The 27596-nt window shown below is 42.2% G+C and overlaps 3 protein-coding genes across 5 annotated transcripts; all 3 read left to right on the top strand.

The window, feature by feature from the left end:
- Positions 1-153: 153 nt before the first annotated feature.
- Positions 154-10122, top strand: mboat7 (membrane bound O-acyltransferase domain containing 7). Its single transcript, XM_046315065.1, has 9 exons — positions 154-280; positions 945-1024; positions 1277-1406; positions 3549-3675; positions 3780-3936; positions 4403-4598; positions 6795-6947; positions 7055-7231; positions 7402-10122. Exons 2-9 carry the CDS (start codon positions 949-951, stop codon positions 7811-7813), a joined length of 1428 nt encoding a protein of 475 aa, XP_046171021.1. The 5' UTR covers positions 154-280; positions 945-948; the 3' UTR covers positions 7814-10122.
- A 492-nt stretch (positions 10123-10614) lies between these two features.
- tmc4 (transmembrane channel-like 4) lies at positions 10615-20902 on the top strand. 2 transcript variants are annotated; one of them, XM_046314942.1, is made up of 16 exons: positions 10616-10822; positions 11200-11383; positions 11544-11692; positions 13750-13905; positions 14449-14534; positions 16079-16224; positions 16341-16488; positions 16632-16790; positions 16949-17106; positions 17402-17522; positions 17723-17820; positions 17908-18091; positions 18262-18392; positions 19169-19324; positions 20244-20322; positions 20444-20902. In XM_046314942.1, the coding sequence occupies exons 1-16, from the start codon at positions 10783-10785 to the stop codon at positions 20552-20554; spliced, it is 2106 nt and encodes a 701-aa protein (XP_046170898.1). In that variant the 5' UTR covers positions 10616-10782; the 3' UTR covers positions 20555-20902. The 2 variants fall into 2 exon arrangements, with proteins under 2 accessions (XP_046170899.1, XP_046170898.1); XM_046314943.1 differs by lacking the exons at positions 16949-17106; positions 17402-17522 and having other exon boundaries at positions 10615-10822.
- A 144-nt stretch (positions 20903-21046) lies between these two features.
- Positions 21047-27416, top strand: LOC124005561 (leukocyte receptor cluster member 1 homolog). Of its 2 annotated transcripts, none has more exons than XM_046314944.1 (5): positions 21047-21458; positions 22236-22403; positions 22665-22862; positions 23371-23678; positions 26491-27416. In XM_046314944.1, the coding sequence occupies exons 1-5, from the start codon at positions 21405-21407 to the stop codon at positions 26708-26710; spliced, it is 948 nt and encodes a 315-aa protein (XP_046170900.1). In that variant the 5' UTR covers positions 21047-21404; the 3' UTR covers positions 26711-27416. The 2 variants fall into 2 exon arrangements, with proteins under 2 accessions (XP_046170900.1, XP_046170901.1); XM_046314945.1 differs by lacking the exon at positions 21047-21458 and adding an exon at positions 21493-21638.
- The last annotated feature ends 180 nt before the right edge of the window (positions 27417-27596 follow it).

Below are 27596 nucleotides of genomic sequence, written 5' to 3'. Positions count from 1 at the left end.
ACAGTTGAACAAAGCTTATGCGACATTAAGGAATATTCCTCAAGAATTAATGGGTTCGCTATATTAATGTAAAATTCCAAACCATGTCAAGCAGAATGATTTATACTTTTTGAAACGTACTGCCTTCATTTATGGACTGGGCAGTGTCCGTGGGCGGGGTTTTGGTTGTGATTGACACGTTGTTGCGGTAGTAGGAAGTGGGATTTACCAAATCATCACTGTGCTTGAATATTTGTTCCAGGGATTGTTAACTATATTGAATGTCGGCCTGAATTTAAACGTAAGTACGTTTACTCTAGAAGTTTAGCTACATCCTTTGAACAGAGATGTACATCTACAGGGAATACAATCATTGAGCTAAGAGCTAACATTGGCTGCTACTGTAGCAAGTTAGCTTGTTGTGGTCCTGGGGGATAGCTAGCCACATTTTTTGCGTTTCTAGAATGAGTAATTTATCGCCTATAGAAGATCCTCTAGAACAAATATTTCCCCTGTCACTGCGGTATTTCCTCTGGTGTCACGCAAGGCTGCAGTAGCTAACTAGCTTAGCGTGTGCTAACATTTGTAACGCGTATGTTGCAATTCTGTGATTACTCCATCCATGGCATGATCAGGCGAGTTCTGATTCAGTCCACACACTAACTCACGTCAGTGGTGTAACATTTTGATCATGACGATGTGATGTTGAGTCATGTGCATGTTATAAACACGTTCTTATACTACTGAGCTTGTACCAATATGTGTGTATTGAGGAACCAACATGCATAGCAACTTCGAATAGAACAGACATTAAGTTGTCAATCGCAGGCTTTATCACTGTCATAATGATGCTGTATGCAAACTGCAGTCAAATTTCTCATAGCATTTTTCCATGCAGCACAGAGGACCTATTTAAGTTACCATGATCATACTGTATACTGTGTGTGTTGTGTACCTGTTTGCAGAGAGATGTCTCCTGATGAGCTGGTCTACTTGGGAATTCTCGCTGCTTCCATCCCCATCGGGTTCCTATTCCGGTATCCGAGTGAGTATTCCATCTAGCCGTCAAATAAATACACCCAACCTATATGGTGTCTCCTAGACTATATGAACACTGAAAAACACAATTCTTTATTTTCAATACATTCTGGTAACACGCAGGACAGAAGAATGAAAAGGCGGTTGCAATCAGGATAACATGTTTTAAAAAATGTTAACACATGTATAATAGGCCTATCTGCTCTGCTCTGAAGGTTCATTGTAAGTGAAATGTGTGTGGGTGTTATTGTTGCTGTAGGTCCTCCAGTGAAGCAGGGGGCAGCGTTGCTCTTGGGCCTCTCGATCACCATAGCAACCTGCCAGGTCCATGCCCTCCACTCGCTTGTGACAGTGCTTGGAACATGGATCATCATCAAGAGCAGCTGGCGGTGAGACATTAATGATGGGGGGGAGAAATCCATGCAGTTACATACCAAGATATTATTTTGTATCGTTTTGACAATATCGCAATATAATTTATTGTGTGCTAGTTGTACCTTCAACAAAACTCCAGTATTTTTCCTTCATAACTTGTTCTCCATCTTCTTTTTAAACCCGGAGCCAATTTGTTTTCAGGACTTATTTCCATTACTGATCACAACTTGTGTTTTCATGGTTCTCTTGTCCCTTTGCAGCAGACATATGGTAAGAAGTATGTTTGGAACATCGAATCGCAAATAAAATCACAGTATCGAATCGCAATACATATTGTACCAGCTCCAAAGTATCGTGCTAATATCTTATCGTGAGGTCCCTGGCAATTCCCAGCCCGAAGAGACATTACTCAAAATAAAGTAATTATATACAATTGAAGTCGGAAGTTTACATACACTTAGGTTGGAGTCATTAAAACTCGTTTTTTACCACTCCACACATTTCTTGTTAACAAACTATAGTTTTGGCAAGTCAGTTAGGACTACTTCGTGCATGACACAATTCATTTATCCAACAATTGTTTACAGACAGATTATTTCACTTATAATTCACTGTATCACAATTCCAGTGGGTCAGAGGTTTACATACACTAAGTTGACTGTGCCTTTAAACAGCTTGGAAAATTCCAGAAAATGATGGCATGGCTTTGGAAGCTTCTGATAGGCTAATTGACATAATTTGAGTCCATTGGAGGTGTACCTGTAGATGTATTTCGAGGCCTACGTTCAAACTCAGTGCCTCTTTGCTTGACATCATGTGAAAATCAAAATAAATCAGCCAAGACTTCAGAAAATAAATTGTAGACCTCTACAAGTCTGGTTCATCATTGGGAGCAATTTCCAAACGCCTGAAGATACCACATTCATCTGTACAAACAATAGTACGCAAGTATTAACACCATGGGACCTTGCAGCCGTCATACAGCTCAGGAAGGAGACGCGTTCTATCTCCTAGAGATGAACATACTTGGTGCGAAAAGTGGAAATCAATCCCAGAACAAGAGCAAAGGACCTTGTGAAGATGCTGGAGGAAACAGGTACAAAAGTATCTATATCCACAGTAAAATGAGTCCTATATTGACATAACCTGAAAGGCCATTCAGCAAGGAAGAGGCCACTGCTCCAAAACCGCCATAAAAAAGCCAGACTACGGTTTGCAACTGCATATGGGGAAAAATATCTTACTTTTTGGAAGAATGTCCTCTGGTCTGATGAAACAAAAATAGAACTGTTTGGCCATAATGACCATCATTATGTTTGGAGGAAAAAGGGGGAGGCTTGCAAGCCGAAGAACACCATCCCAACTGAGAAGCACGGGGGTGGCAGCATCATGTTGTGGAGGTGGTTTGCTGCAGGAGGGACTGGTGCACTTCACAAAATAGATGGCATCATGAGGATGGAAAAGGATGTGGATATATTGAAGCAACATCTCAAGACATCAGTCAGGAAGTTAAAGCTTGGTCACATATGGGTCTTCCAAACCCCAAGCATACTTCCAAAGTTGTGGCAAAATGGCTTAAGGACAACAAAGTCAAGGTATTGGAGTGGCCATCACAAAGCCCTGACCTCAATCCCATAGAAAGTTTGTGGGCAGAACTGAAAAAGCGTGTCCGAGCAAGGAGGCCTTCAAACCTGACTCAGTTACACCAACTCTGTCAAGAGGAATGGGCCAATATTCACCAAACTTATTGTGGGAAGCTTGTGGAAGGCTACCTGAAATTTTTGACCCAAGTTAAACCATTTAAAGGCAATGCTACCAAATACTAATTGAGTGTATATCATCTTCTGACCCACTGGGAATGTGATGAAAGAAATAAAAACTGAAAGAAATAATTCTCTACTGTTATTCTGACATTTCACATTCTTAAAATAAAGTGGTGATCCTAACTGACCTATTACGGGGACTTTTTACTAGGATTAAATGTCAGGAATTGTGAACCTGAGTTGAAATGCATTTGTCTAAGGTGTATGTGAACTTCTGACTTCCACTGTATCAACAGACACTGTAGAACACTCCTGTGTCGTAATGGTGTGCCACTATTTAGTGACAGTCAGGAACTTCTCTCTCTCACCCATTCCCCTGTTTACCTTCTTCAGGAGTGCCCCAGCTCTCTCTCTGGCCTGGACCTTCCTCTACCTCCTCTTCTTCAGACTGGTCACATGGTTCGGCCTGCCACCGCCAACACCCTTTGCCAACGCCATCCAGCTACTCCTCACTCTGAAGGTACATCTACAGGAAGAGATGGAGGACATACACGATTAATGAAATGCAAGGGAATAATGCATCATGATGTTGTTTACAGTAACAACCCACTTGTTTTCCTTCAGATGGTCAGTCTGGCCAATGAGGTGCAGAGTTTTCACCTGGAGAAGAAACAGGAAGTGAGCTCATTCTCTAAGTCTCCTGTGGTTGGTGGACTGTCCCAAGAGCCTTCCCTCTATGATATGATAGCCTATAGCTACTGCTATGTGGGTATAATGACAGGTAAGGCTGTCTAGCCCCATTCCCTAGTTTGTTTTATCATACAGGGCTACTGTCAACATATCCACAGTTCTCTCGACCTCTTTTTGATATGGTGACAGGTGAATGGCTTCAGTGTGTATGTGTGTGGTGTAAATGTATCTAGTATGATTTGCCACTCATTTGCTTTTGCACCCATTTTAACTGTTTCTCTCTCTTTCTATCTGCCACTAGTAAAATATTGTGTGAGTCTGCTTACGTTTTCTCTTCCACTACATGACCTTCCTGTAACTCTCCCTCCTTTTTTTTACTTACTCCTTCGTCCATCACCCATTAACACTCCTCCTTGCAATCTATCCTTTTTTTGTCCTCCAATGATCCCTCTGTCTCCTTGTCTTTTCTAACTTGTGCTATTCACCTTGTCTATCCTACCACTTCTCCCTCAATGCTCTCTCTTCATCCCTTCATTTATCCCTGCATCTCCCTAAAGGCCCGTTCTTCCGGTTCCAAACCTATGTGGACTGGCTGAGGCAGCCCAGCTCCTTGGACCTTCCTGGCTGGGTACCCTGCATGCTGAGGCTGAGGTTGGTGCCTGTCTACGGAGCTCTGTTCCTGACCGCCAACATGTACTTCCCCCTGGCATACGTCCGCACTGAAGAGTTCCTGGAACATCACTTTTTCTTCAGGTAGCAAATCAGCACTCTTGATTTTGTAAAAATGTTGTTAAAAATTGCTTGTAATCAAAAAAGGTATGCTTCCATTCAAAAGTTTGAGGTCATTTAGAAATGGTAGTTTTTTAAAGAAAAGCACATTTTATTTGTCCATTGAAATGACAACAAATTGATCAGAAATACAGTGTAGAGATTGTTAATGTTGTAAATGACTATTGTAGCTAGAAACAGCAGATAAAAAATTAAAAAAAGGAATATCTACATAGGTGTACAGAGGCCCATTATCAGCAGCCATCACTCCTGTGTTCCAATGGCACGTTGTGTTAGCTAATCCAAGTTTATAATTTTAAAAGGCTAATTGATCATTAGAAAACCCTTTTGCAATTATGCCAGCTGAAAACTTTTGTACTGATTAAAGAAGCAATAAAACTGTCCTTCTTTAGACTAGTTGAGTATCTGGAGCATCAGCATTTGTGGGTTCGATTACAGGCTCAAAATGGCTAGAAACAAAGACCTTTCTTCTGAAACTCGTCAGTCTATTCTTGTTCTGAGAAATGAAGGCTATTCCATGTGATAAATTGCCAAGAAACTGAAGATCTCGTACAACACTGTTTGCTACTCCCTTCACAGAACAGCGCAAACTGGCTCTAACCAGTGGGAGGGAGTGGGAGGCCCTGGTGCACAACTGAGCAAGAGGACAAGTACATTAATCAATCAATCAAATTTTATTTATATAGCCCTTCGTACATCAGCTGATATCTCAAAGTGCTGTACAGAAACCCAGCCTAAAACCCCAAACAGCAAGCAATGCAGGTGTAGAAGCATTAGCGTGTCACGTTTGAGATACAGACGCCTCACAAGTCCTCAATTGGCAGCTTCATTAAATAATACCTGCAAAACACCAGTCTCAATGTCAATGCAGTGAAAAGAAAGAGCCATATCTCAGACTGGCTGATTATGCTGGAACACAGACACTTTGGAAAAAAGTGTTAGGCAGAGTTGAAATAAGAAAGGACATTGCAGAAAAAACAAAAATATCTCAGACTGGCCAATAAAAATAAAAGATTAAGATGGGCAAAGGAACACAGACACTGGAAGATTGGAAAAAAGTGTTATGGACAGACAAATCTAAGTTTGGTGTTCAGATAAGAAAGGACATTGTTGAGATGCAGAAAAAAACAAAAAGATGCTGGAGGAGGGCTTGGCGCCATCTGTCAAGCATGGTGGAGGAGGGCTTGGCGCCATCTGTCAAGCATGGTGGAGGAGGGCATGGCGCCATCTGTCAAGCATGGTGGAGGAGGGCTTGGCGCCATCTGTCAAGCATGGTGGAGGAGGGCTTGGCGCCATCTGTCAAGCATGGTGGAGGCAATGTGATGGTCTGGGGGTGCTTTGGTGCTGGTAAAATGGGAGATTTGTAGAGGGTAAAAGGGATCTTGAAGAAGGAAGGCTATCACTACATTTTGCAATGCTACAACAGGACAATGACCCAAAGCACAGCTCCAAACTATGCAATAACTATTTAGGGAAGAAGCAGTCAGCTGGTATTCTGTCTATAATGGAGTGGCCAGCACAGTCACCGGATCTCAACCCTATTGAGCTGTTGTAGGAGCAACTTGACCGCATGGTACGTAAGAAGGGCCCATCAAGCCAAACCAACTTGTGGGAGGTGCTTCAGGAAGCATGGGGTCGAAATCTCTTCAGATTACCTCAACAAATTGACAACTAGAATGCCAAAGGTCTGCAAAGCTTCAATTGCTGCAAATGGAGGATTCTTTGACAAAAGCAAAGTTTGAAGGACACAATTACAATTTCAATTAAAAATCATTATTTATTACCATGTCAACATCTTGACTATTTCCTATTAATTTTGCAACTAATTTCATGTATGCTTTCATGGAAAACAAGGACATTTAAGTGACCCCAAACTTTTGAACGGTAGAGTAATGTTTTTATTTCTATATTTATTGAGTTGGCATAACATAATTGTGAGTTCATTCACCGCTGTTCCTCTCCAGAGAGCTATGGGAATTTAAAGCATTAAATAATAAAGGGCTAAATGGATGGATTTCCCAGATGACTGAAAACAATTGAAGGACAAGCACCAATTCCAGTGAAACAGAATTGAGGCAGAACTCTTGTCTATTTAGTATTCCAGACCATTGTTGCTCTTCACTCGTAGTTCTACATTAATGAGGTCTCTCTCCCCCCCAGGTTGTTCTACATGACGGTGGTGTTCTTTGTGTTCCGGATGCGGTTCTACGCTGCATGGTGTGGGGCAGAGGCTGGCTGCATCAGCGCAGGACTGGGCTGTTACCCAGAGGGGGCGCTCTCCAAGCCAGGAGGGGGTCCCACTGTCAACTACAGGCAAGTCTCACACAGGATATTCAGTCCAGTTGGGAAAAACAGTAAAGTACATTAATTCATAATTATTTAAGTGTTTAATCTTGGTTTTGATTCTTCGGTCTCTCCAGCCCTGACCCTGAAAGTCCGGTTGTGTACGACTTCAAAACCATCCAGAACATTGACCCATACAACACGGACTTCTGTGTGAAGGTCCGACACGGGATGCGCTACTGGAACATGACTGTGCAGTGGTGGCTACATCACTACATCTACCCCAACTCCCCCTTCAAGGCTTACGCACTCAAGTAAGGGCCATATGCAGGTTCACTAGAGAAGGCATGTGTGTTGTGTCTAAAATAAACTGTCTCATAGTCTGTTCAACTACAAAACTACAGTCAACTTTCAATATATTTGTAACTGCCAGATAAGATGTCTGAATGTCATTTGATGCATACGTTTCACAATTCTCTCCCAGGGCTGGATGGACCATGTTCATCAGTGCCTACTGGCACGGCCTTCACGCTGGCTACTACCTGTCATTCCTCACCATTCCTCTGTGTATTGCGGCTGAGTCGGCCATGGAGGCGTCGGTCAGGGCCAAGCTGGGGCCCCGGGGTCAGAGTGCCTTCGACTGGGTCCACTGGTTCCTCAAGATGAGGGCCTATGACTACATGTGTATGGGCTTCGTCCTGCTGAAGGCCAGCGACACCGTCCACTACTGGACCTCCATCTACTTCATCATCCACATCATCGCCCTGGCCTGCATTCTGTTCGGGAGGCTGATGAAGGGAGGAAAGAGGGAGAGAAAGAAGAGTGAAAAGGAGGAGAAAATTGAGGGGGAGAAGAAAGAGGTGAAGCAAGAGGACGTGAGAGAGAAGACAGAGTGAGAATGGCTTGATGGATGGGAGGATGTACTGTATGGGGAGGATAGGTTTACTAAAGAACTACTATTCCCACAATGCGCTGTCTGTCACTGATCTGTATGGGTCACTTTTGTCCGTTAGGTCCAGTGATGTCTCCCCTGGTAGAGAAGAGTTCTGTTCAATCCCAAACTGGCCCCAAGACCCTACTAGGGTTGGATTTGCAGTTGGGAGGTAGAATAGATGAAGTTGTAGGATTTCCCTAACCAGGAGACACCATTGGACCTTTAGCTGAATACAGTGAATCCTTATGAACATTGTTGTAACCCAGTAACAGTTGCCATGGTGATATTACATTACAAACCACATGTACATACAGGTATAATTGGGTGAAAGAATGTTTGCTTAATGAATGTTATTTGATGTGCGAGTGGCAAAGTTCAGGGGGATGGAGATTATTCAGCTACTTCACTTGTGCGTATGTATGTGTGATTTTATTTCAAATCACAGTCAATTTTCATACAAATATACTTCAATTAGTTTAGAGGACACAAAATTGTATGTTCAAGATGCTGCCTTGAAACAGAGTATAAAGTAGTGTATAACCACAGCGGCACATCCCTTGAATCCATTCATAGAGCAAGGACTCAATTTGAACTGGGATCTAAGTATGTTACTCAGTCTGTATTTTTGGCTAAATCTCTAATCCCATTGACATCAAAGCATGATTTACTCAAAGTTAAATACAAGTCCCAGGCATTTATCTCAAGCCATAATCAACAATGCATTTTCCCGGGGCAACAAGATTTTCTGCTTCTTTATATTTTAGAGTTTTCATTGATCAGACCATTCCTATGATCAGTTATAGAATAGTGCAGAAAAGTGAACTTTGGATAGCCATGAGTACATACTGAGTTCTACTGGTCTAGTTTTAAAACGCATGTAGAGGATCCAGTCATAATGAATGTGGCAGTTGTATACGTTCTCTTTCCTCAACATTCTTATTAGGTTTTATATTATGATAAGATGATCATTTCTCCCTAATCTCCAAGTTGAAAGAACACAAATTCTGTCATTATTAAGTGGAGCCATCCTCAGTGATGATTTGTTCTCAGAGTAAAGGCCAAGAAACCTGAAATAACTTTCACTGTGTCAAGAGGGGCTACTGGAACCAAAAAGACCCGTGCAAATTTCAGAATGGAATCTGTGGTTTAGAAAAATACATAAATTGCTTAAGGTATTTGCTAAGTTGATTTTAATCTGAATTTATTTTACTGCATTATTTAAAACGTCGTTTTGGGTGATCTGTTGATTTGACCTGTAAATGAGCATTTTACTCATCTCTTCTTTACAAAAATGATCTGTCCTGCTTTCCGTAGTCATTAGTTATTTGATTAGTAATCTCTTGTGGACAGATGCACGTAACATAAATAGAACATCTGCTGCAATTACGCCAGAATTGAGTTCTGGGTGTCTGAGATTATTTGATTAGAGATGTAATTATATACTGTATGGCGAATATATATTTATTTATTGTTCTTTATTGTTGTCTGTGTGTCACTGGCTACATCTCAAATGACACCCGGCTATTCCCCAGACAGGTCACTACTGTTGGTTAGACCTGGGCCAAAAGTATTGCATTCTATTAGGAAATAAGTTGCCTCAGTCAGAACATTTTGGCAGTGACTGATGACTGACTGACTGACTGCTAAGGTAAGGTTATAGAAAGACCAAGCTACTACCTTACCAGTCAGTCCTCAGTCAGAACTTTTTGGCAGTTACTGAGGACAGACTGCTACGGTAAGGTTATAGAAAGACCAAGCTACTACCTTACCAGTCAGTCCTCAGTCAGAACTTTTTGACAGTTACTGAGGACAGACTGCTAAGGTAAGGTCATAGAAAGACCAAGCATTTGCCATCTTATTACAAATGTAATGGTATTTAAAATATATATATTGTGCTGACAGTAGAATACAAAAAGTGATTTGGAATGATATTTCTTGTCATTTAATTAACTAGATAGCATGGAAGCATTGTATTATTATTGTTTACCACAATCTGATATAGCCAAACCCTCCCTTTTCCTTGTGCCAAAACCCGAAGAAATGACTCCCTTGTGTTTTTTTTATCAGCCAACTCATTTCAGTACATGACCAGTATAGAAAACATTCCTTGATGGTTTTGCTTCTCCATCTTTCTCTCTGTCACATGTAATATTTCTTGTGTATTTTTGTTTTGTTTCTGAATGGTTTCACCTTGATACTATGATGATTGTAACTCTCCCTGCCTTGTAACAGTTCAGTGTTACCAACGGAATACATGTCTCAGATATTCAACACGTCTAAAGTCTTGTCCTTTATTGGTGTTTGTTCATGGATGCTGGCTGTAGTTTTATTAGTGCACATTTCTCTTGCAATTTCTGATCTGACATGGTTCATTCTATGGTTTTTTACTTACTATAGGAGTTGTCAGACCTGAAAATGATCAACGTTCCTCTATCCCCTTGCACATACTCACACGCACAGCCACAAACACACAAATCCCACCCAGGCTTGCCTCTATGGTTACCTAACAACATGTCACATCAGTGTACAGAAAGATTTATGAACTGAACCACAGACAGTAAACACTCCTACATGATTACGTTATGGCTCTAACCTGTAACTAGTCATCAAATGTCTTGTAACACCCCAGCTTGTTGATACTGCATTCGTTACTAACGTCCATGTTCTGTTGGATGTAAGTGGAGTGGAGTGTAACCTAACAGTCTACCAGGAGTGAATGGGTTAAACGTACAAGGAAGTATCTGTGGCAGAGATGATTAATTGCATGGAGCAAAGTCTGAGGGGGAGTGATTCCTGGATTCTACCTCATAGAAGAGCAAGCCCTGTGTGCTGGATTAACTATGTATTAGCATTGTAATTAGCAGTGAGATACGGAGGACTGGTTGTTTGATTGTAGTGTTTCTGAAGTGTTGGTGGAATCCTCTCTGTCTCATGGAGTTCAGTGAGCTACAAAGACCGAGCTCCACTATGGGTAAGCTGTGCGACAACTGTTTTGTAGGTGTGGTATGTTCTGTCTCCGGTACAGGTGTGCCTTTGTGTTCAGTGATTTGCTTCCTGGTTACTTAGGATGACTTGTTTTGTACTATACAAAAATATGCTATTACATGGTAAAGGGAGATTTTCCAAGAATGTATACTTTAAATATGCTATTACATGGTAAAGGGAGATTTTCCAAGAATGTATACTTTAAATATGCTTGAATTATGTACCACAAAAGTATAATGCACCAACAGACTGCAACTCTTCCAAAACTACAACCAATCAACTACACTGACTCTGGGCTTTACTCAGGACATCACTCAGAGTTTTTCTCTGTATATATCTTTGCCCTCCTCTGCCCTCTCCAAGCCCACAGTTACCATGGTGCCCAGCAGTTGGTGAGGTTACGGAGTAAGTCTGTAGTGTCCAATCAGAATGGCCCTCAGTTCAACTGGGGTTCTCCCCCCTCGGAGGGGGGAGAGGAGGGTGACTCGGGACCCCCTAAGGACCTAAGAGAGCGGCCTATGACCATGCGTCTGAAGAGAGCGATACGGTATGGGACCTCAGTGGTCATAGTAGTTACTAGCGTCTCTGCCTCTGTGCAATTCCTTTGTTGTGGTCCTGAAGGTAACAAACATACTATGCTCTCTCACTTCTCTCCTCTCCCAAAAAAACATACTCTTTCTCTTCCTCCCACCTACTCTCCCTTCCAGGGAGGTGCAACAGATGCGTGTGCCTGTGGTGACTAGCTGGCAGTCGTGGAAAAGGAGCAAGGCCAAGTCCCTGAGCAGGTTCAGAACAGATGCAGGGGGAGTCATGTCCTACGTAGCTCTGTGGAGAAAGGCTCTGCATAAGATAGGAGGTGACAGATTCAATCACACTGTATCACTCAATCAAATCAGGCAATGGTTAATCAAACATCAACTACATACACATCTATATCCTGGGCTGTATGTACAGTTGAAGTCGGAAGTTTACATACACTTAGGCTGAAGTCATTAAAACTCATTTTTCAACCACTCCACAAATTTCTTGTTAACAAACTATACTTTTGGCAAGTCAGTTAGGACATCTACTTTGTGCATGACATAAGTCATTCTTACAACAATTGTTTACAGACAGATTATTTCACTTATAATTCACTGTATCACAATTCCAGTGGGTCAGAGGTTTACATACACTATGTTGACTGTGCCTTTAAACAGCTTGGAAAATTCCAGAAAATGATGGCATGGCTTTAGAAGCTTCTGATAACTTAATTTGAGTCAATTGGAGGTGTACCTGTGGATGTATCTCAAGGTCTAACTTCGAACTCAGTGCCTCTTTGCTTGACATCATGGGAAAATCCAAAGAAATCTGCCAAGAACTCAGAAAGAAAATTGTAGACCTCCACAAGTCTGGTTCATCCTTGGGAGCAATTTCCAAACGCCTGAAGGTACCACGTTCATCTGTACAAACAATAGTACGCAAGTATAAACACCATGGGACCACGCAGCCGTCATACCGCTCAGGAAGGAGACGTATTCTGTCTCCTAGAGATGAAAGTACTTTGGTGCGAAAAGTGCAAATCAATCCCAGAACAAAAGCAAAGGACCTTGTGAAGATGTTGGAGGAAACAGGTACAAGGAAGAAGCCACTGCTCCAAAATCTTCATAAAAAAGCCAGACTACGGTTTGCAACTGCACATGGGGACCACGTCGTACTTTTTGGAGAAATGTCCTCTGGTCTGATGAAACAAAAATTTTGAAGGAAAAAGGGGGACGCTTGCAAGCCGAAGAACACCATCCAAACTGTGAAGCACGGGGGTGGCAGCATCACGTTGTGGGGGTGGCAGCATCATGTTGTGGGGGTTCTTTGCTGTAGGAAGGTCTGGTGCACTTCACAAAATAGATGGCATCATGAGGTAGGAAAACTATGCGGATATATTGAAGCAACATCTCAAGACATCAGTCAGGAAGTTAAAGCTTGGCCGCAAAATGGGTCTTCCAAATGGACAATGACCCCAAGCATACTTCCAAAGTTTTGGCAAAATGGCTTAAGGACAACAAAGTCAAGGTATTGGAGTGGCCATCACAAAGCCCTGACCTCAAACCTATAGAAAATGTGTGGGCAGAACTGAAAAAGCATGTGCGAGCAAGGAAGCCTACAAACCTGACTCAGTTACACCAGCTCTGTCAGGAGGAATGGGTCAAAATTCACCCAACCTATAGTGGGAAGCTTGTGGAAGGCTACCTGAATCGTTTGACCCAAGTTATACAATTTAAAGTCAATGCTACCAAATATTAATTGAGTGTATGTAAATGTCTGACCCACTGGGAATGTCATGAAAGAAATTAAATTAAATTCTCTCTACTATTATTCTGACATTTCACATTCTTAAAATAAAGTGGTGATCTTAACTGACCTAAGACAGGGAATATTTACTAGGATTAAAATGTCAGGAATTGTGAAAAACTAAGTTTAAATATATTTGGCTATGGTGTATGTAAACTTCTGATTTCAACTGTATGTGACATATACAGAACTTAACTATATGCATTTTCACGCACAACGACCACACATATCGATGAAGTTTTCCCGAGGCTTTCAGCAATATCTTAAAGGCCTCAGTTCCACACATTTCTCCTGCATTAGGCTAAATCAGAGTCACACAGTGTTTCTTGGTAGTCTTAAACAAATCTCTTTTGAAACTAAAATAGACACCTCATACACATGGTTATGGGCTTAAAACAAAGAAGACATCTGTAACGTAGGATTTGAAATGTATTACATTCTGACATTGCATCCCAATATATGTTATTTTTAATTTAATTAATTATGAAATACTGAAAAATATTAATAACATTCCAGAGCTACTGTTGTAGTTAATTATGTTGCCTTCACATTCACAACATGGCCCTGTGACCTCTGTCTTTGCAGGCCACTTTGGCGGTGGTGTCCAGTCCTACTTCATATTCCTGCGCTTCCTGGTGGTGCTCAACTTCCTGTCGTTCTTGCTGATTGCTGGGTTCATCCTCATCCCCAGTATCGTGTTCAGATCCACCAGCACCAGTAACATGACAGTGGACAGCACTGGTAAGGCCAGCACTGGAGGATGCATTTTCAAACCAGGCCCATGATTGGTTAAAGGGTGATGGCATTGGAGTGACATTCACTATCTCTATTCCAGTCCAGTCTATTAACCTTTATTATGTGTGTCTCCAATATAAAACAATATCTTCTCACTGTTCCCTGTAGCAGTATCATAGCAACAGATCTGCCTTAGAGGATGGGCTTTTAATTCAATCGAGGGATTGAAACTGCAAATATTGCAGCAGTTGTTACTGGTATTCACTCACGGGCTTGAGAATGGAGTCCCTAACAAAGTAGCAGATCATGGAACTGAGGTGTTCGGTGCCAAGGCTGCGGTGGGAAACATGATCAAATGTGACCTTAGCTGATCTTCAAACAGCTGAGAGTGTGTGTGTGTGTGTGTGTGTGTGTGTGTGTGTGTGTGTGTGTGTGTGTGTGTGTGTGTGTGTGTGTGTGTGTGTGTGTGTGTGTGTGTGTGTGTGTGTGTGTGTGTGTGTGTGTGTGTGTGTGTGTGTGTGTGTGTGTGTGTGTGTGTGTGTTTCTCAGGTCCAGATGTGTGTAAGGTCTATGATCCAAATCTTCAAGGTCTGGTGGTGTTTTACCAGTACTTCCTGGACTTACTCTCTGGAACGGTGAGAAAACACAACATGTGTAATCTAGTCCTGTGTACCACTGGTTACAGATATACTGAATACAGCACAGAGAACATCACTTCTCTGAAGTTCATTATGCAAAACCATACAGCTCTGCTTTAAGAGGCCTTGGCCTGTCTGCACGTCCGTCTGTCTTTCTGCCTGTGTAAGCTGGTGATTCTCTGATCCACCTCTACGTAGACGACACCATTCTGTATACATCTGGCCCTTCTTTGGACAATGTGTTAACAAACCTCCAACCGAGCTTCAAAGCCATACAACTCTCCTTCCGTGGCCTCCAACTGCTTTTAAATGCTAGTAAAACTAAGTGCATGCTCTTCAACCGATTACTGCCCGCACCCTCCTGCCCGACTAGTAACACTACTCTGGAACGTACTGACCTAGAATATGTGGACAACTACAAATACCTAGGTGTCTTGTTAGACTGTAAACTCTCTTTCCAGACTCACATTAAGCAGCTCCAATCCAAAATTAAATCTAGAATCAGCTTCCTATTTCGCAACAAACACCTCCTTCATTCATGCCGCCAAACATACCGTTGTAAAACTGACTATCCTATCGAACCTTGACTTCGGCGATGTCATTTACAAAATAGCCTCCAACACTCTACTCAGCAAACTGGATGTAGTCTATCACAGTGCCATTTGTTTTGTCACCAAAGCCCCATTTACTACCCACCACTGTGACCTGTATGCTCTAGTTGGCTGGCCCTCACTACATATCCGTCACCAAACCCACTGGGTCCTGGTCATCTATAAGTCTTTGCTAGGTAAAGCCCCGCCTTATCTCAGCTCACTGGTCACCATAGCAGCACCAACCCGTAGCACGCGCTCCAGCAGGTATATTTCACTGGTCATCCCCAAAGCCAACACTTCCTTTGGCTGCCTTTCCTTCCAGTTGTCTGCTGCCAATGACTGAAACAAATTGCAAAAATCTCTGAAACTGAAGTCTAATATCACCCTCTCGAACTTTAAGCATCAGTTGTCAGAGCAGCTTACTGATCACTGTACCTGTACACAGCCCATCTGTAAATAGCACACCCAACTACCTCATCCCCATATTATTACTCACCCTCTTGCTCTTTTGCACCCCAGTATCTCTACTTGCACATCATCATCATCATCATCTGTACATCTATCACTAAATTGTAATTATTTTAGCCTCTAGGGCCTATTTATTGCCTATCTCCCTACTCTTCTACATTTTCACACTGTACATAGATGTTTCTATTTTTCGTTTCTATTGTGTTATTGACTGTATGTTTGTTTATGTGTAACTCTGTGTTGTTGTTTTTGTCGCAATACTTTGCTTTATTTATTTATAGCCACAGTTCAGTTGTAAATGAGAACTTGTTCTCAACTAGCCTACCTGTTTTAATAAAGGTGAAATAAAAAATAACGTACAGTCTGTGTCTACTTGTGGGTTTGTGTCATTTTGTGAGTTTATGTCAAGTCTGGTACGCTTCTAGTCTAGTAGGCTCCACTCTCACCACTTCCCACCCTCCACCTATCTCCCTCTCCCAGGGTTTCATGGAGTACTCCTACATGTTCTATGGTTACTATAACAACACCGTGGCAGAGAGCAGTGGCTTCCACTACAACCTGCCCCTGGCCTACCTCCTCACCTCCGTCTTCTACTTCGCCTTCTGTCTCATCTGCATCATCGCACGGTACCTTCTGGAATGCCCTACACTTCCATCTGCATAGAAATAAAATGGATAGAATAGACATTAAACCTAATGACTTACTTACCCCCCAACCCCCCTCCGATTGGTCCCATATACAGCATGGGGAGCGCACTTCGCGTTGCTGTGGCAACAGGCAGCGGTGCTGCCGGCAGTTACAGCAAGATGGTGTTCACTGGCTGGGACTACGGTTGCCAGGGAGACCGGGCCACCAAACTCAAACAGAAAAGCATCCACTACCAGCTACAGGTAGGAGCTCTGCCTCTTACTGCAGGGTCACTGAAGATGCCCTCCTCTTTCCTCCCCTCTAATTTCTCTGTATGATCTCTCCCCTCTATTCCTCCCATCTCCACTCTCTCTCACCTCCTCTATCTGTCTCCTCCCTCTGTCAGGTGGACCTGGAGGAGGAGAGGCTACAGAAAAAGGCTTCGTCTCTAACCTTAGGTCAGACAGTGGGTCTGTGTTCTCTACGTATCTTCCTCATGCTCGTCTCCCTCGCCCTCATAGGAGGAGCTTTCTTTGGCATCTTCAAGGCTACTGTCTTCAGCCAGGTCAGTCAAAAACACAAGAAACAAAACAAAGTATTGATTGGATGTTTGGCCTTTCATCCTCTCCATGTCATATTGAGTCAATACAGGGAGGTGGGTATCCTGGGGCTGTTTTAACCTTTTCTGGTTGACCTTTGCAACCCTTTCCCTGTGGTTCCTAGGTGCAGGTTGGAGCAGAGGGCATTCTGGGTCTGTTCTGGGTTTACCTTCCTTCCATCGTCATCACAACAGGAAACTTTGTTGTGCCCTTCATGTGTGACCAGATAGCCTTGTTTGAGAGATATTCTCCTAGTACCACCATCATCATGGCACTGTTCAGGTGTGTGTGTGTGTGTGTGTGTGTGTGTGTGTGTGTGTGTGTGTGTGTGTGTGTGTGTGTGTGTGTGTGTGTGTGTGTGTGTGTGTGTGTGTGTGTGTGTGTGTGTGTGTGTGTGTGTGTGTGTGTGTGTGTGTGTAGCCTCTGCCGAGTCCCTAGTTTGACATTTATTTAACGCCTGCTACGTTAGGTTAGTGTGTGTGTGACCTTATCGCTTTGCTAGATCTTCACTCAACCAGTGTGTGTGCATGCCTACGTGTGTGTGAATATTGCCTGTGTCCCTCCCTCCTGTGTTCAGGTCAGTGTTTCTGCGTATGATAAGTCTGGGAGTGCTGCTGTTTACTCTGTGGAGTCAGATCACCTGCTTTAAAGATAGTCCAAAATGTGAGCTCTGCCAGTACAACAACAAGGAATATCCGGTAACCACTCTCTTAATACAGCATGGTATCCTGGGTAGCAGTCAGGGTCTAATTTAGCAGATTGGTCTAGAAAAGGCTGAAAAGATGATATCTCTATCCGATTCTACCTACAGTACAGAACTGGTATCAACCATGTTGCATCATCTTCTATTTTCTTTACCACCCATGCTATGTCTGTCTGTCTTGCTGCTGCCACCCAGTGCTGGGAGACGCGTGTGGGACAGGAGATGTACAAACTGGCCTTGTTTGACTTCCTCATTACCATCGCCATGCTTATCCTGGTGGAGTTTCCACGCAGGTAGTGTACACTGTGGTGTAACTCAATCTATGAGCTCGTCATCCTCTATTATATTTATTGATAATCTCTTCTTCCATACTGTGGCAGGTTGTTTGTGGACCACTACTCCTGTGTACTGACCCGGTGGGTAGGTCGTCAGGAGTTCTTGGTGCCTCCCAATGTGCTGGGTCTGGTCTACGGTCAGACAGTGGTGTGGACTGGAGCTCTGTTCTGCCCTCTGCTGCCTCTCATCAACACACTCAAGTTCTTCATCCTCTTCTACTGCAAGAAGGTCAGGCTGCTCTCCATACTGTACCAATAATGGAAATGTAATCTATTCATTTTCTGAAAGGTTTCTCAAGTGAACGTTTGGCCCCAGATCCGTTTCACTACACAATCACAATAACGCGCGCCCCCTCCTCCCCACTCCACCCCCCCCCCCTCCTCCCCCTCCTCCTCCAGGTCACTCTGTTTTCTAACTGTCGTCCGGCGGTGAAGACGTTCCGCTCCACCACCTCCACCATCTTCTTCCTGGTGGTGTTGCTGTTCGGCTGGGGCCTCGCCCTCGTCGCCATGATCTACAGCCTGGCCCAGTGAGTGACTATGCCTACGTCTGAAATGACACCCTATTCACTATATAGTGTACTACTTTTGACCAGGGCCTATAGTCAAAAATAGTGCCCTATATAGAGAATAGGGTGCCACTTCGGACGCAGACTCTATCTCTACTGCAGCAGGAAGTGATAGAGGAATTCTAAATTTCTTTAATGTTTTAATTGCCAAAACCAATTAGCACTCATTTCTAATTCATTAATGAATTGTAAGTTCATTAATTATGCATGAAGTAGATCGAGACCAGTCTTAAAAGCCAGGTTAAAGAGCGTTTAATTCCAGAGTACTAACCACATACACAGATTTCCACAGGTTATAAACTCAAAATGACATCATCAGTTTCCCACGATAGCCCCGTTGTTTTTTTGTTTAGGTCCGGAGATGCTTTCTACTCCCCTCATAAACCAGACATTACAACCTGTCTAGAAGATATACTTTTCTCTCACCAATGGAACAAAACCCAAACATTCTTATCTTGTCTGAAAAGCTTTTTCTCCCCCTTGACCTTCCCAAGAAGCACAGACAATCAAATTAGTTCTGCTTACATTTTCAGTAACAGCTTAACCAATAACTTTTACTTTTCATATCATAACATAATAGTATTAGAATATCAATAATGTATACATAATTATTCATCTTAACTACGATTTCCTCTAACAGGAAGGAAGCCTGTTATACAGTGCAGGGATAGTAGTGGCAGATGGACCAGGTGTAGTAGTGGTGGTAGTTGGTGAGGGTGTTGATATGTCATCCTCAGGATCCATCCCTCTATGAGCTGTGGTCCGTTCCGCTCTCTCACTATGATGTGGAGTATCGTTCCCAACACCTTCTACACTCTCTCCCTGGCAACACAGGACTTCATCTTCTACATGGGCTCCCAGGCCTTCTCCATCCCTCTCTTCATCTTCTCTTGGTGAGTCACCTTGTCTTACTGATCTCTTAATTTTCTCCTGGGTGATTTAGTCTTACAAGGAACCCAAACCGGCTGTGCGCGTGCGCCATCGTGCATAAATGTATTTTGTCCCCCCACACCAAACGCGATCACGACACGCAGGTTAAAATATCAAAACAAACTCTGAACCAATTACATTAATTTGGGGACAGGTCGAAAAGCATTAAATATGTATGGCAATTTAGCTAGCTTGCACATGCTCGCTAATTTCTCCTATTTAGCTAGCTTGCTGTACATATTGTTATTTTACCTGAAATGGAAAGGTCCTCTACTCTGACAATTAATCCACACACAACGGTCAACTGAATCGTTTCTAGTCATCTCTCCTCCTCCCAGGCTTTTTCATCTTCGAACTTATATGGTGATTGGTATCTACACTTTCATAGTATTACCATGACAACCGGCAAAACAATTTGTCTTTCAATCACCCACGTGGGTATAACCAATGAGGAGATGGCACATGGGTACCTGCTTCTGTAAACCAATGAGGAGAGGCAAGAGGAGTTGCGATTGCAGCGTGATCTGCATCAGAAATAGAAAGGACTTCTATTTTAGCCCTTGGCAACGCAGATGCTCGTTGGTGCATGCGAGTAGTAGTGGGTGCAATAATTGAATAACACGTATTTCTACATTTATTTTGCAACGCAAGCAACATGTCCGATCTGGTCAGTATGTTACTGATCCGATTGTCCATTGCAGGTACATGGGTCAGTGTGTTACTGTCTACCTTGTGTTTGATGATGTAATATTGTTTTGTAACTCAACAAATGGGAGGCCCATATCTGCATAGACTCATTTGGTCAGCATGGGTTATTTCCATGTGTTCAGACTCCTGTACATAACATTCTGACTGTGTTTGTGCTCTCCTCTGTCCTGATAGTGTGGTGCTGTGTTACGTAGCAGCTCTAGCCGCAGTCTATGGGAAGAGTGTTGATCTGCTAAAGGCCCAGCTTAAACTGGTAAGTGATGGATGGGGAGAAAGTCCTACATGATACAAAAAATATATGTTTGAAACAAAACCATGTCTATGGCCCATACTCAAGCTTAACCTTGTATAACAGTGTGTTTAACTCTTAACAGGAGGGACGTGATAAGCAGTTCCTGGTCAAGCAGATTGAAGAGCTGAGTAGAGAGATGGGAGTTCCAACAAGGGACCAATTGGACACATTTGACACTGGTGCAGCAAACTGACTCAGACGCCAGGCTCAAACCCACGGCCCATATCCCGGCCCAAGGCACTTTTTGTAGATTTTAAAGGCTTAGATATGTGCTTTGTGCTATTGCTACATGCAAAACCCATCTACACCTTCACAAATCACTTTACAATTATTGTCACTCTCTAGTGTAGGATAGCTACGTTTGAGGCAAAGTTTTACTTATGATTGAGTGGTGGTTGTCTCACCTAGCTACGGTATCTTAAAATGAATGAACCAACTGTAAGTCACTCTGGATAAAAGCTTCTGCTAAATGACTAATCTAAATGTGGAGACTTCCATGGGGCTAAGGGTTAGTATATTAAAGATTTAGTTTGTTACCCCATTTATCTCTCATAATATCTGGAACAGCAATTGCCGTGTTCATCGCCTTTGCATTCTCTTACTCACCTCTTGCCTAAACATCAGACTGTTACCGTGTTTACCCCATGGTTATTCAGTGTGAAAGAAGTCGCCCTAAAAAAGACGCAAGAGTCTCTCCAAGCCAGAATGTTGAATACAATTATATTTACAATTACCGGTTGTCCTTGCTGTTGGTCCTTTTGACAGTAGGAAGTGGAGATAAAATATCCACAGGAAAGTATTTTTTACCTGACTTTTTGCGGCGACGGTAGGTTCTGTCGCTTGTATTTTCAATCTTCCGAGGCATTGTTGCACATTATGTAAACATTTGTCGACCGAAGCACGTTCCCTCGCAGTCCGCTGGGTATAATTTGTGGAACGTTCCAACAGGAATCTGTTACAAAAAGTAAATATCAAGGTTGCCAGCAAACAACGGATACAAAATTGTATAGCGGCAGAATAAAATACCGGGTAGGGAGTGGGCTATGTCTGTCCTCACTCTGGTAGTCTATGGACAAACATTAAGAATAAGCTACGTGGTGAGTTGATGCCTTTTCGGCAGCTAATTAAATAGATGAATTTATCATGATAGTTTGTATACAACATTATACTTTACGAAGTTTTTGGAACAGATTCCTGTTGGAACGTTCCACAAATTATACCCACCCATCAGCTAGAAGTGCTTGTGAAATTTGCCAGTTTATGTGCGACAACGTTCGGTATGTGATTCAGTTAAACTCGGCTGTTACTTACATATTGTGCAAGTGTTTGTCATGTGAGAATTGTGTCAGTATTGAAAATACAAACGAATATACAGACCAGTCTTCATATATATATATGTGTATATGAAGACTGGTCTGTGTGTGTATATAAACATATATATCTTATATATTGTGTATGTAGATGCTATTATTTCTGTCGTGCTACGTGCGCCCCCTGCTGACCCGTGAGAGAACTTCTACAAAATCGTTTTGTTACGTAGACGTAATGACGTAACAATATTTTCGGGTGTATATATCCGGTTGTGTTGAATAGCTTTTTGGTTGCTTGTTTATCAGATGTGTTTAATATATTTTCTTTGGTTTTATGCAAATATTTTAGTCATTCGGTAACAGCTGTACAAAACCCAATGTCAGAATTACATTTCTGTGATTGAAATAGCTGTAAAAAAAAATGTATTACAGGAAATAGGTTATTAAGACTAGCTAACGTTAGCTAGCTAGCGAACTGGAGTTACAGTGCCGACTGACTGAATTGCAAACAACAGAAGTCAGGGTATGTTACGTTTTTGACACATTTTTGTTTAACTGTGCAAGCCCTGGTCAAAACAAACACTCGACTTCAGGAGAAAAATGAATATTCTACCTAAAAAGAGCTGGCATGTTCGCAACAAGGACAACGTTGCGCGCGTGCGCCGGGACGAGGCACAAGCCGCAGAAGAGGAGCGAGAAGTCCAACGCCGTGTGGAGCGAGCAGAGCAGGAGGTAACCATAGGAACGTTGCCCTCCCATCCCCAAATTGCAAATTGATACATTCCTCATAGTTGATTTAGCATGCATGGTCTGAAGTGACAACCAAACTTTGTGTGATACAGGAATGTTACGATGTATGTATGACAGGTGCGATTTTGTTCAGAGAAGCGATGTATAAGAGGCATTGTTAAAATCGTATCAAGTCATAAATGTGTATATGTACTCAATTGTTGCCGTTGAATGTTATGTAGGTAAGTAACCTCTTTGTTGTAGGCGCGAACAGAGCACCTGAGACAGAAGTCACGAGCTGCACTTCAACAGTCTGGAGCATGGAAGGATGAAGGAGAGGGAGGTGAGAGAGGAGGGGAGGGGAGTGGAGGAGTGGTGGAACATCTCAATCTATTTCCTCTGGAGGAGTCATCTGAGAAGAAAGGAAATGCAGAGTACCTCAAAGACCAGAAAGATGAAAAGGTGACCTTCCTGTCATTCTGTTATGCTTTTCCCCCTTCACCTGTGTTGAAGTCAAGTTTCTTTGTGCACATGGCTACTGGTTTTTGCATCCCGCTCTAGTAACAATGTTTACCTTCTTGGGCTTGTTTCTCTCCAATTCAAAGCTTTTCTCTAGTGGATCTAGCCAGCCAATGACAGTGCCTGGTTTATTTATTCCAGAGACATTTCTAAACAGAGATCGGCCAATTCAGTTTAAGATTTTGAAAGCAAATATGTACCATGTTGGAAATTGAGAATGCATATTGGAATTTAAATATGGAGTGTTAGGTGCTAATATGGAGAGAAAAAATTAACAGATTTAATGGCCTGATGCTTATCACATCAATGGAAGGATCAGAGAATGAGATGTGAATAAATGTATTGAACTTTCCAAATAGTAATAGCTGGTCCTGATTCCTCCCATCACAGATCATTACTTTGAATGGTAATATTCTATTATTCTAATGCTATGGTGATTCTGTTTTTGTAGGAGCGCGAGGAGCGTGCTATTGGTCTGCTAGTGTCCCTAGGCCCCCAACCTGGGACAGAGGTAACTCCATGGTACATGAAAACAGGTCAGGAAGAAGAGAAAGACGAAGAGAAAGAGAAAGAGAAAGACAACAAAGGAAAGAGACTGCCACTCAGTCAAGAGGAGAAGGAGAAGAGAGACAGACGACTGAAAGACATGCTGGACCCCTTGAAAGAGATGAAGAAAGCACTGGCGGTGAAGGATAGAAAAGAACATAAGAGTAAGAAGAAGAGGGATAGAGGGGAGAGGAGAAGCAGTGGTGGAGAAAGGTGAGAAGTTTGAGTCTTTATCGAGACTAGTTATTTTATCTGTATGTCTGAGGGTCTTTTGTGTTTCTTTGATCAATCATAAGACCAATTAGCTTTGACCTAAAGGGGCAATAAGCAGTTGCTACATATGTTTTTGGAATTCTAAATTAATGATGTGTACCAATTCATTCTTGAAGAATATACAGTTGAAGTCGTAAGTTTACATACACTTAGGTTGGAGTCGTTGAAACTTGTTTTTTTCAACCACTCCACAAATTTCTTGTTAACAAACTATAGTTTTGGCAAGTCATTTAGGAGATCTAAGTAATTTTTCCAACAATTGTTTACAGACCGATTATTTCACTTATAATTCACTGTATTCCAGTGGGTCAAAAGTTTACATACACTAAGTTGACTGCCTTTAGACGGCTTGGAAAATACCAGGAAGTGATGGCATGGCTTTAAAGCTTCTGATTGGCTAATTGACATAATTTGAGTCAATTGGAGGTGTACCTGTGGATGTATTTCAAGGCCTACCTTCAAACTCAGTGCCTCTTTGCTTGATATCAAGTGAAAATCAAAACAAATCAGCCAAGACCTCGTTAAAAAAAAGTGTAGACCTCCACAAGTCTGGTTCATCCTTGGGAGCAATTTCCAAATGCCTGAAGGTACCATGTTCATCTGTACAAACAATAGTACGCAAGCATAAACACCATGGGACCATGCAGCGTCATACCGCTCAGGAAGGAGATGCGTTCTGTCTCCTAGAGATGAACGTGCTTTGGTGCGTAAAGTGCAAATCAATCCCAGAACAACAGTAAAGGACCTTGTGAAGATGCTGGAGGAAACGGGTACAAAAGTATCTATATCCACAGTAAAATGAGTCCTATATCGACATAACCTGAAAGGCCGCTCAGTAAGGAAGATGCCACTGCTCCAAAACCGCCATTAAAAAAGCCAGACTACGGTTAGCAACTGCACATGGGGACAAAGATCGTACTTTTTAGAGAAATATCCTCTGGTCTGATGAAACAAAAATAGAACTGTTTGGCCATAATGACCATCGTTATGTTTGGAGGGGAAAAGGGGAGGATTGCAAGCCGAAGAACACCATCCCAACTGTGAAGCACGGGGGTGGCAGCATCATGTTGTGGGGGTGCTTTTCTGTAGGAGAGACTGGTGCACTTCACAAATAGATAGCATCATGAGGATGGAAAATTATGTGGATATATTGAAGCAACATCAAGACATCAGTCAGGAAATTAAAGCTTGGTCGCAAATGGGTCTTCCAAATGGAAAATGACCCCAAGCATATTTCCAAAGTTGTGGCAAAATGGCTTAAGGACAACAAAGTCAAGGTATTGGAGTGGCCATCACGAAGCCCTGACCTCAATCGCACAGAAAATTTGTGGGCAGAACTGAAAGAGCGTGTGCTAACAAGGAGGCCTACAAACCGGACTCCGTTACACCAGCTCTGTTAGGAGGAATGGGCCAAAATTCACCCAACTTATTTTGGGAAGTTTGTGGAAGGCTACCTGAAACCTTTGACCCAAGTTCAACAATTTAAAGCCAATGCTACCAAGTATTAATTGAGTGTATGTAAACTTCTGACCCAATGGGATTGTGATGAAAGAAATAAAAGCTGAAATAAATAATTCTCTCTACTATTATTCTGACATTTCACATTCTTAAAATAAAGTGGTGATCCTAACTGACCTAAGACAGGGAATTTTTACTAGGATTAAATGTCAGGAATTGTGAAAAACTGAGTTTAAATGTATTTGGCTAAGGTGTATATAAACTTCTGACTTCAACTGTAAGCTATAAATGCCTCATTAGCTTAGTTTAACTGTCGTACCGCATCAGAACTCTTTTACTCTGTAAACCAACTATATGTAAACAAATACTATATTGCCCCAACTTTGTTAGAACTGTAATTTTGTGGATGGTCAGTCCTTGCATCCATAGCTCCTTCTATAATTTTGTGGATGGTCAGTCCTTGCATCCATAGCTCTGTCTATAATTTTGTGGATGGTCAGTCCTTGCATCCATAGCTCTGTCTATAATTTTGTGGATGGTCAGTCCTTGCATCCATAGCTCTGTCTATAATTTTGTGGATGGTCAGTCCTTGTATCCATAGCTCTGTCTATAATTTTGTGGATGGTCAGTCCTTGCATCCATAGCTCTGTCTATAATTTTGTGGATGGTCAGTCCTTGCATCCATAGCTCTGTCTATACATCCATAGCTCCTTCTATAATTTTGTGGATGGTCAGTCCTTGCATCCATAGCTCTGTCTATAATTTTGTGGATGGTCAGTCCTTGCATCCATAGCTCTGTCTATAATTTTGTGGATGGTCAGTCCTTGCATCCATAGCTCTGTCTATAATTTTGTGGATGGTCAGTCCTTGCATCCATAGCTCTGTCTATAATTTTGTGGATGGTCAGTCCTTGCATCCATAGCTCCTTCTATAATTTTGTGGATGGTCAGTCCTTGCATCCATAGCTCCTTCTATAATTTTGTGGATGGTCAGTCCTTGCATCCATAGCTCTGTCTATAATTTTGTGGATGGTCAGTCCTTGCAGCCATAGCTCTGTCTATAATTTTGTGTATGGTCAGTCCTTGCATCCATAGCTCTATGAATTTAGTGGTTACATTTCTTCAGCTTTTTACCGAAGCGGGTGGGGTGGCACTTTGTTATTGTTTCAACTCCACTTGGATGCATAACCAAGAGACCAAGTACACTGAGCCAAGTGGATAAGTGCACAAACAAGTGTACTGAGACTCTGGATAAACATATGGTTGATGGAAACCACCTCTTCTCTCTTTTCTAGCTCTATTGAAAGGTTGCGAGCGGAGCGACTGCAGAGAGAGGCGGAGGAGAAGAGGAGAGCCCAGGCCCTGCTGGACCAGAAGAATGGAACCGGGAAAGAGAAGGAGCGACCAAGGGAGACAGAGGAGAGGGAAATACCATACAACAGTGCTTATTTCCCAGAGCTGGCCCGCAAGAGGCAGAGGAAAGACCGCAATGCCTGGAGAGATGGCATCTTTTGAAGTCCTACATCATGCAGTCTCATTGTTTGGGCAACGGACAGAGAACATTGAGGCATTCAAGATACATTTATTAGTATGTGAAAGACGCCGAAGACTTCGACAAGGACTAGAGAGCCTGGAAGGTTATTCAGTTTTATTGTTGTGAAATGTGAGGCAGTGCTTTTATCTTATTCTTTTGCAGTAACATGGAGTTATGCATGTAGGCATATACTGTAGGTTGTTGAGCTAGTGAACATGTGTACAAATATAACTCAAAATGCTACATTGTTTACTGATATAACATCTAGGCTATCCTGAGTATCCTAAGCAGACTTATTGATGATTGTTGTCATTGTCATTATTTCTAATGAGGTAGAAAAATAAAGGAAACCAATCAAGAGATTTGGGACAGCTGAGTGTAGTGTTGGAGTCTGTCTGGCACCCTGCTCAAGAGTGAGACAATAAAGAGATAATTTTGCTCCACAACACAAGACCACTGTTCAAGTTGGAGTGTGTTTGATGTTTTACTATTGATGGCAACATTGTGTCACAAATGTAATTGTGTCAAGTCTATTTTGTTTCTGATAATAGCATGTGCCAATTTAGGTGTGTGTACATGCATCTGTTCTATTTAACTATCTGATGTAGACAGAGTTTAGGGTGGTTGGCTCAACTATTATTACACATTTTCAATTAATTCAATAAAAATGTTAGGCCTGCCAAATAATAAAATCATGTGTTCTCCGTTATTTTGCTTATTTTATACATACCCCATATCCATGCACCACCCGAATGATTAACCTAAAACATTTGAATATAGCAATTTCAATAGATTGTGCTACAAAACAGAGTTGCGGCAGTATAATACATGAATTTGTCTAGCAGGTGCATGCAGACGCACAGCACC

This window comes from Oncorhynchus gorbuscha, linkage group LG19, assembly GCF_021184085.1.
Source record: "Oncorhynchus gorbuscha isolate QuinsamMale2020 ecotype Even-year linkage group LG19, OgorEven_v1.0, whole genome shotgun sequence".
Classification (NCBI taxonomy): Eukaryota; Metazoa; Chordata; class Actinopteri; order Salmoniformes; family Salmonidae; genus Oncorhynchus; species Oncorhynchus gorbuscha.
Note: the sequence above shows the minus strand (reverse complement) of the source record. Positions and strands in the feature narration are given on the sequence as shown.

Coding starts and splice junctions, on each gene's coding strand:
- mboat7 (XM_046315065.1), top strand. CDS start 949: ATGTCTCCTGATGAGCTGGTCTACTTGGGAATTCTCGCTGCTTCCATC. Junction 1,407..3,548: donor ATCATCAAGAGCAGCTGGCG/GTGAGACATTAA, acceptor TACCTTCTTCAG/GAGTGCCCCAGCTCTCTCTC. Junction 3,676..3,779: donor AGCTACTCCTCACTCTGAAG/GTACATCTACAG, acceptor GTTTTCCTTCAG/ATGGTCAGTCTGGCCAATGA.
- tmc4 (XM_046314942.1), top strand. CDS start 10,783: ATGGAGTTCAGTGAGCTACAAAGACCGAGCTCCACTATGG. Junction 14,535..16,078: donor TGGACTTACTCTCTGGAACG/GTGAGAAAACAC, acceptor TCCCTCTCCCAG/GGTTTCATGGAGTACTCCTA. Junction 18,092..18,261: donor TCCTCTTCTACTGCAAGAAG/GTCAGGCTGCTC, acceptor CTCCTCCTCCAG/GTCACTCTGTTTTCTAACTG.
- LOC124005561 (XM_046314944.1), top strand. CDS start 21,405: ATGTCTGTCCTCACTCTGGTAGTCTATGGACAAACATTAAGAATAAGC. Junction 22,404..22,664: donor TGGAGCGAGCAGAGCAGGAG/GTAACCATAGGA, acceptor TCTTTGTTGTAG/GCGCGAACAGAGCACCTGAG. Junction 22,863..23,370: donor AAGACCAGAAAGATGAAAAG/GTGACCTTCCTG, acceptor CTGTTTTTGTAG/GAGCGCGAGGAGCGTGCTAT.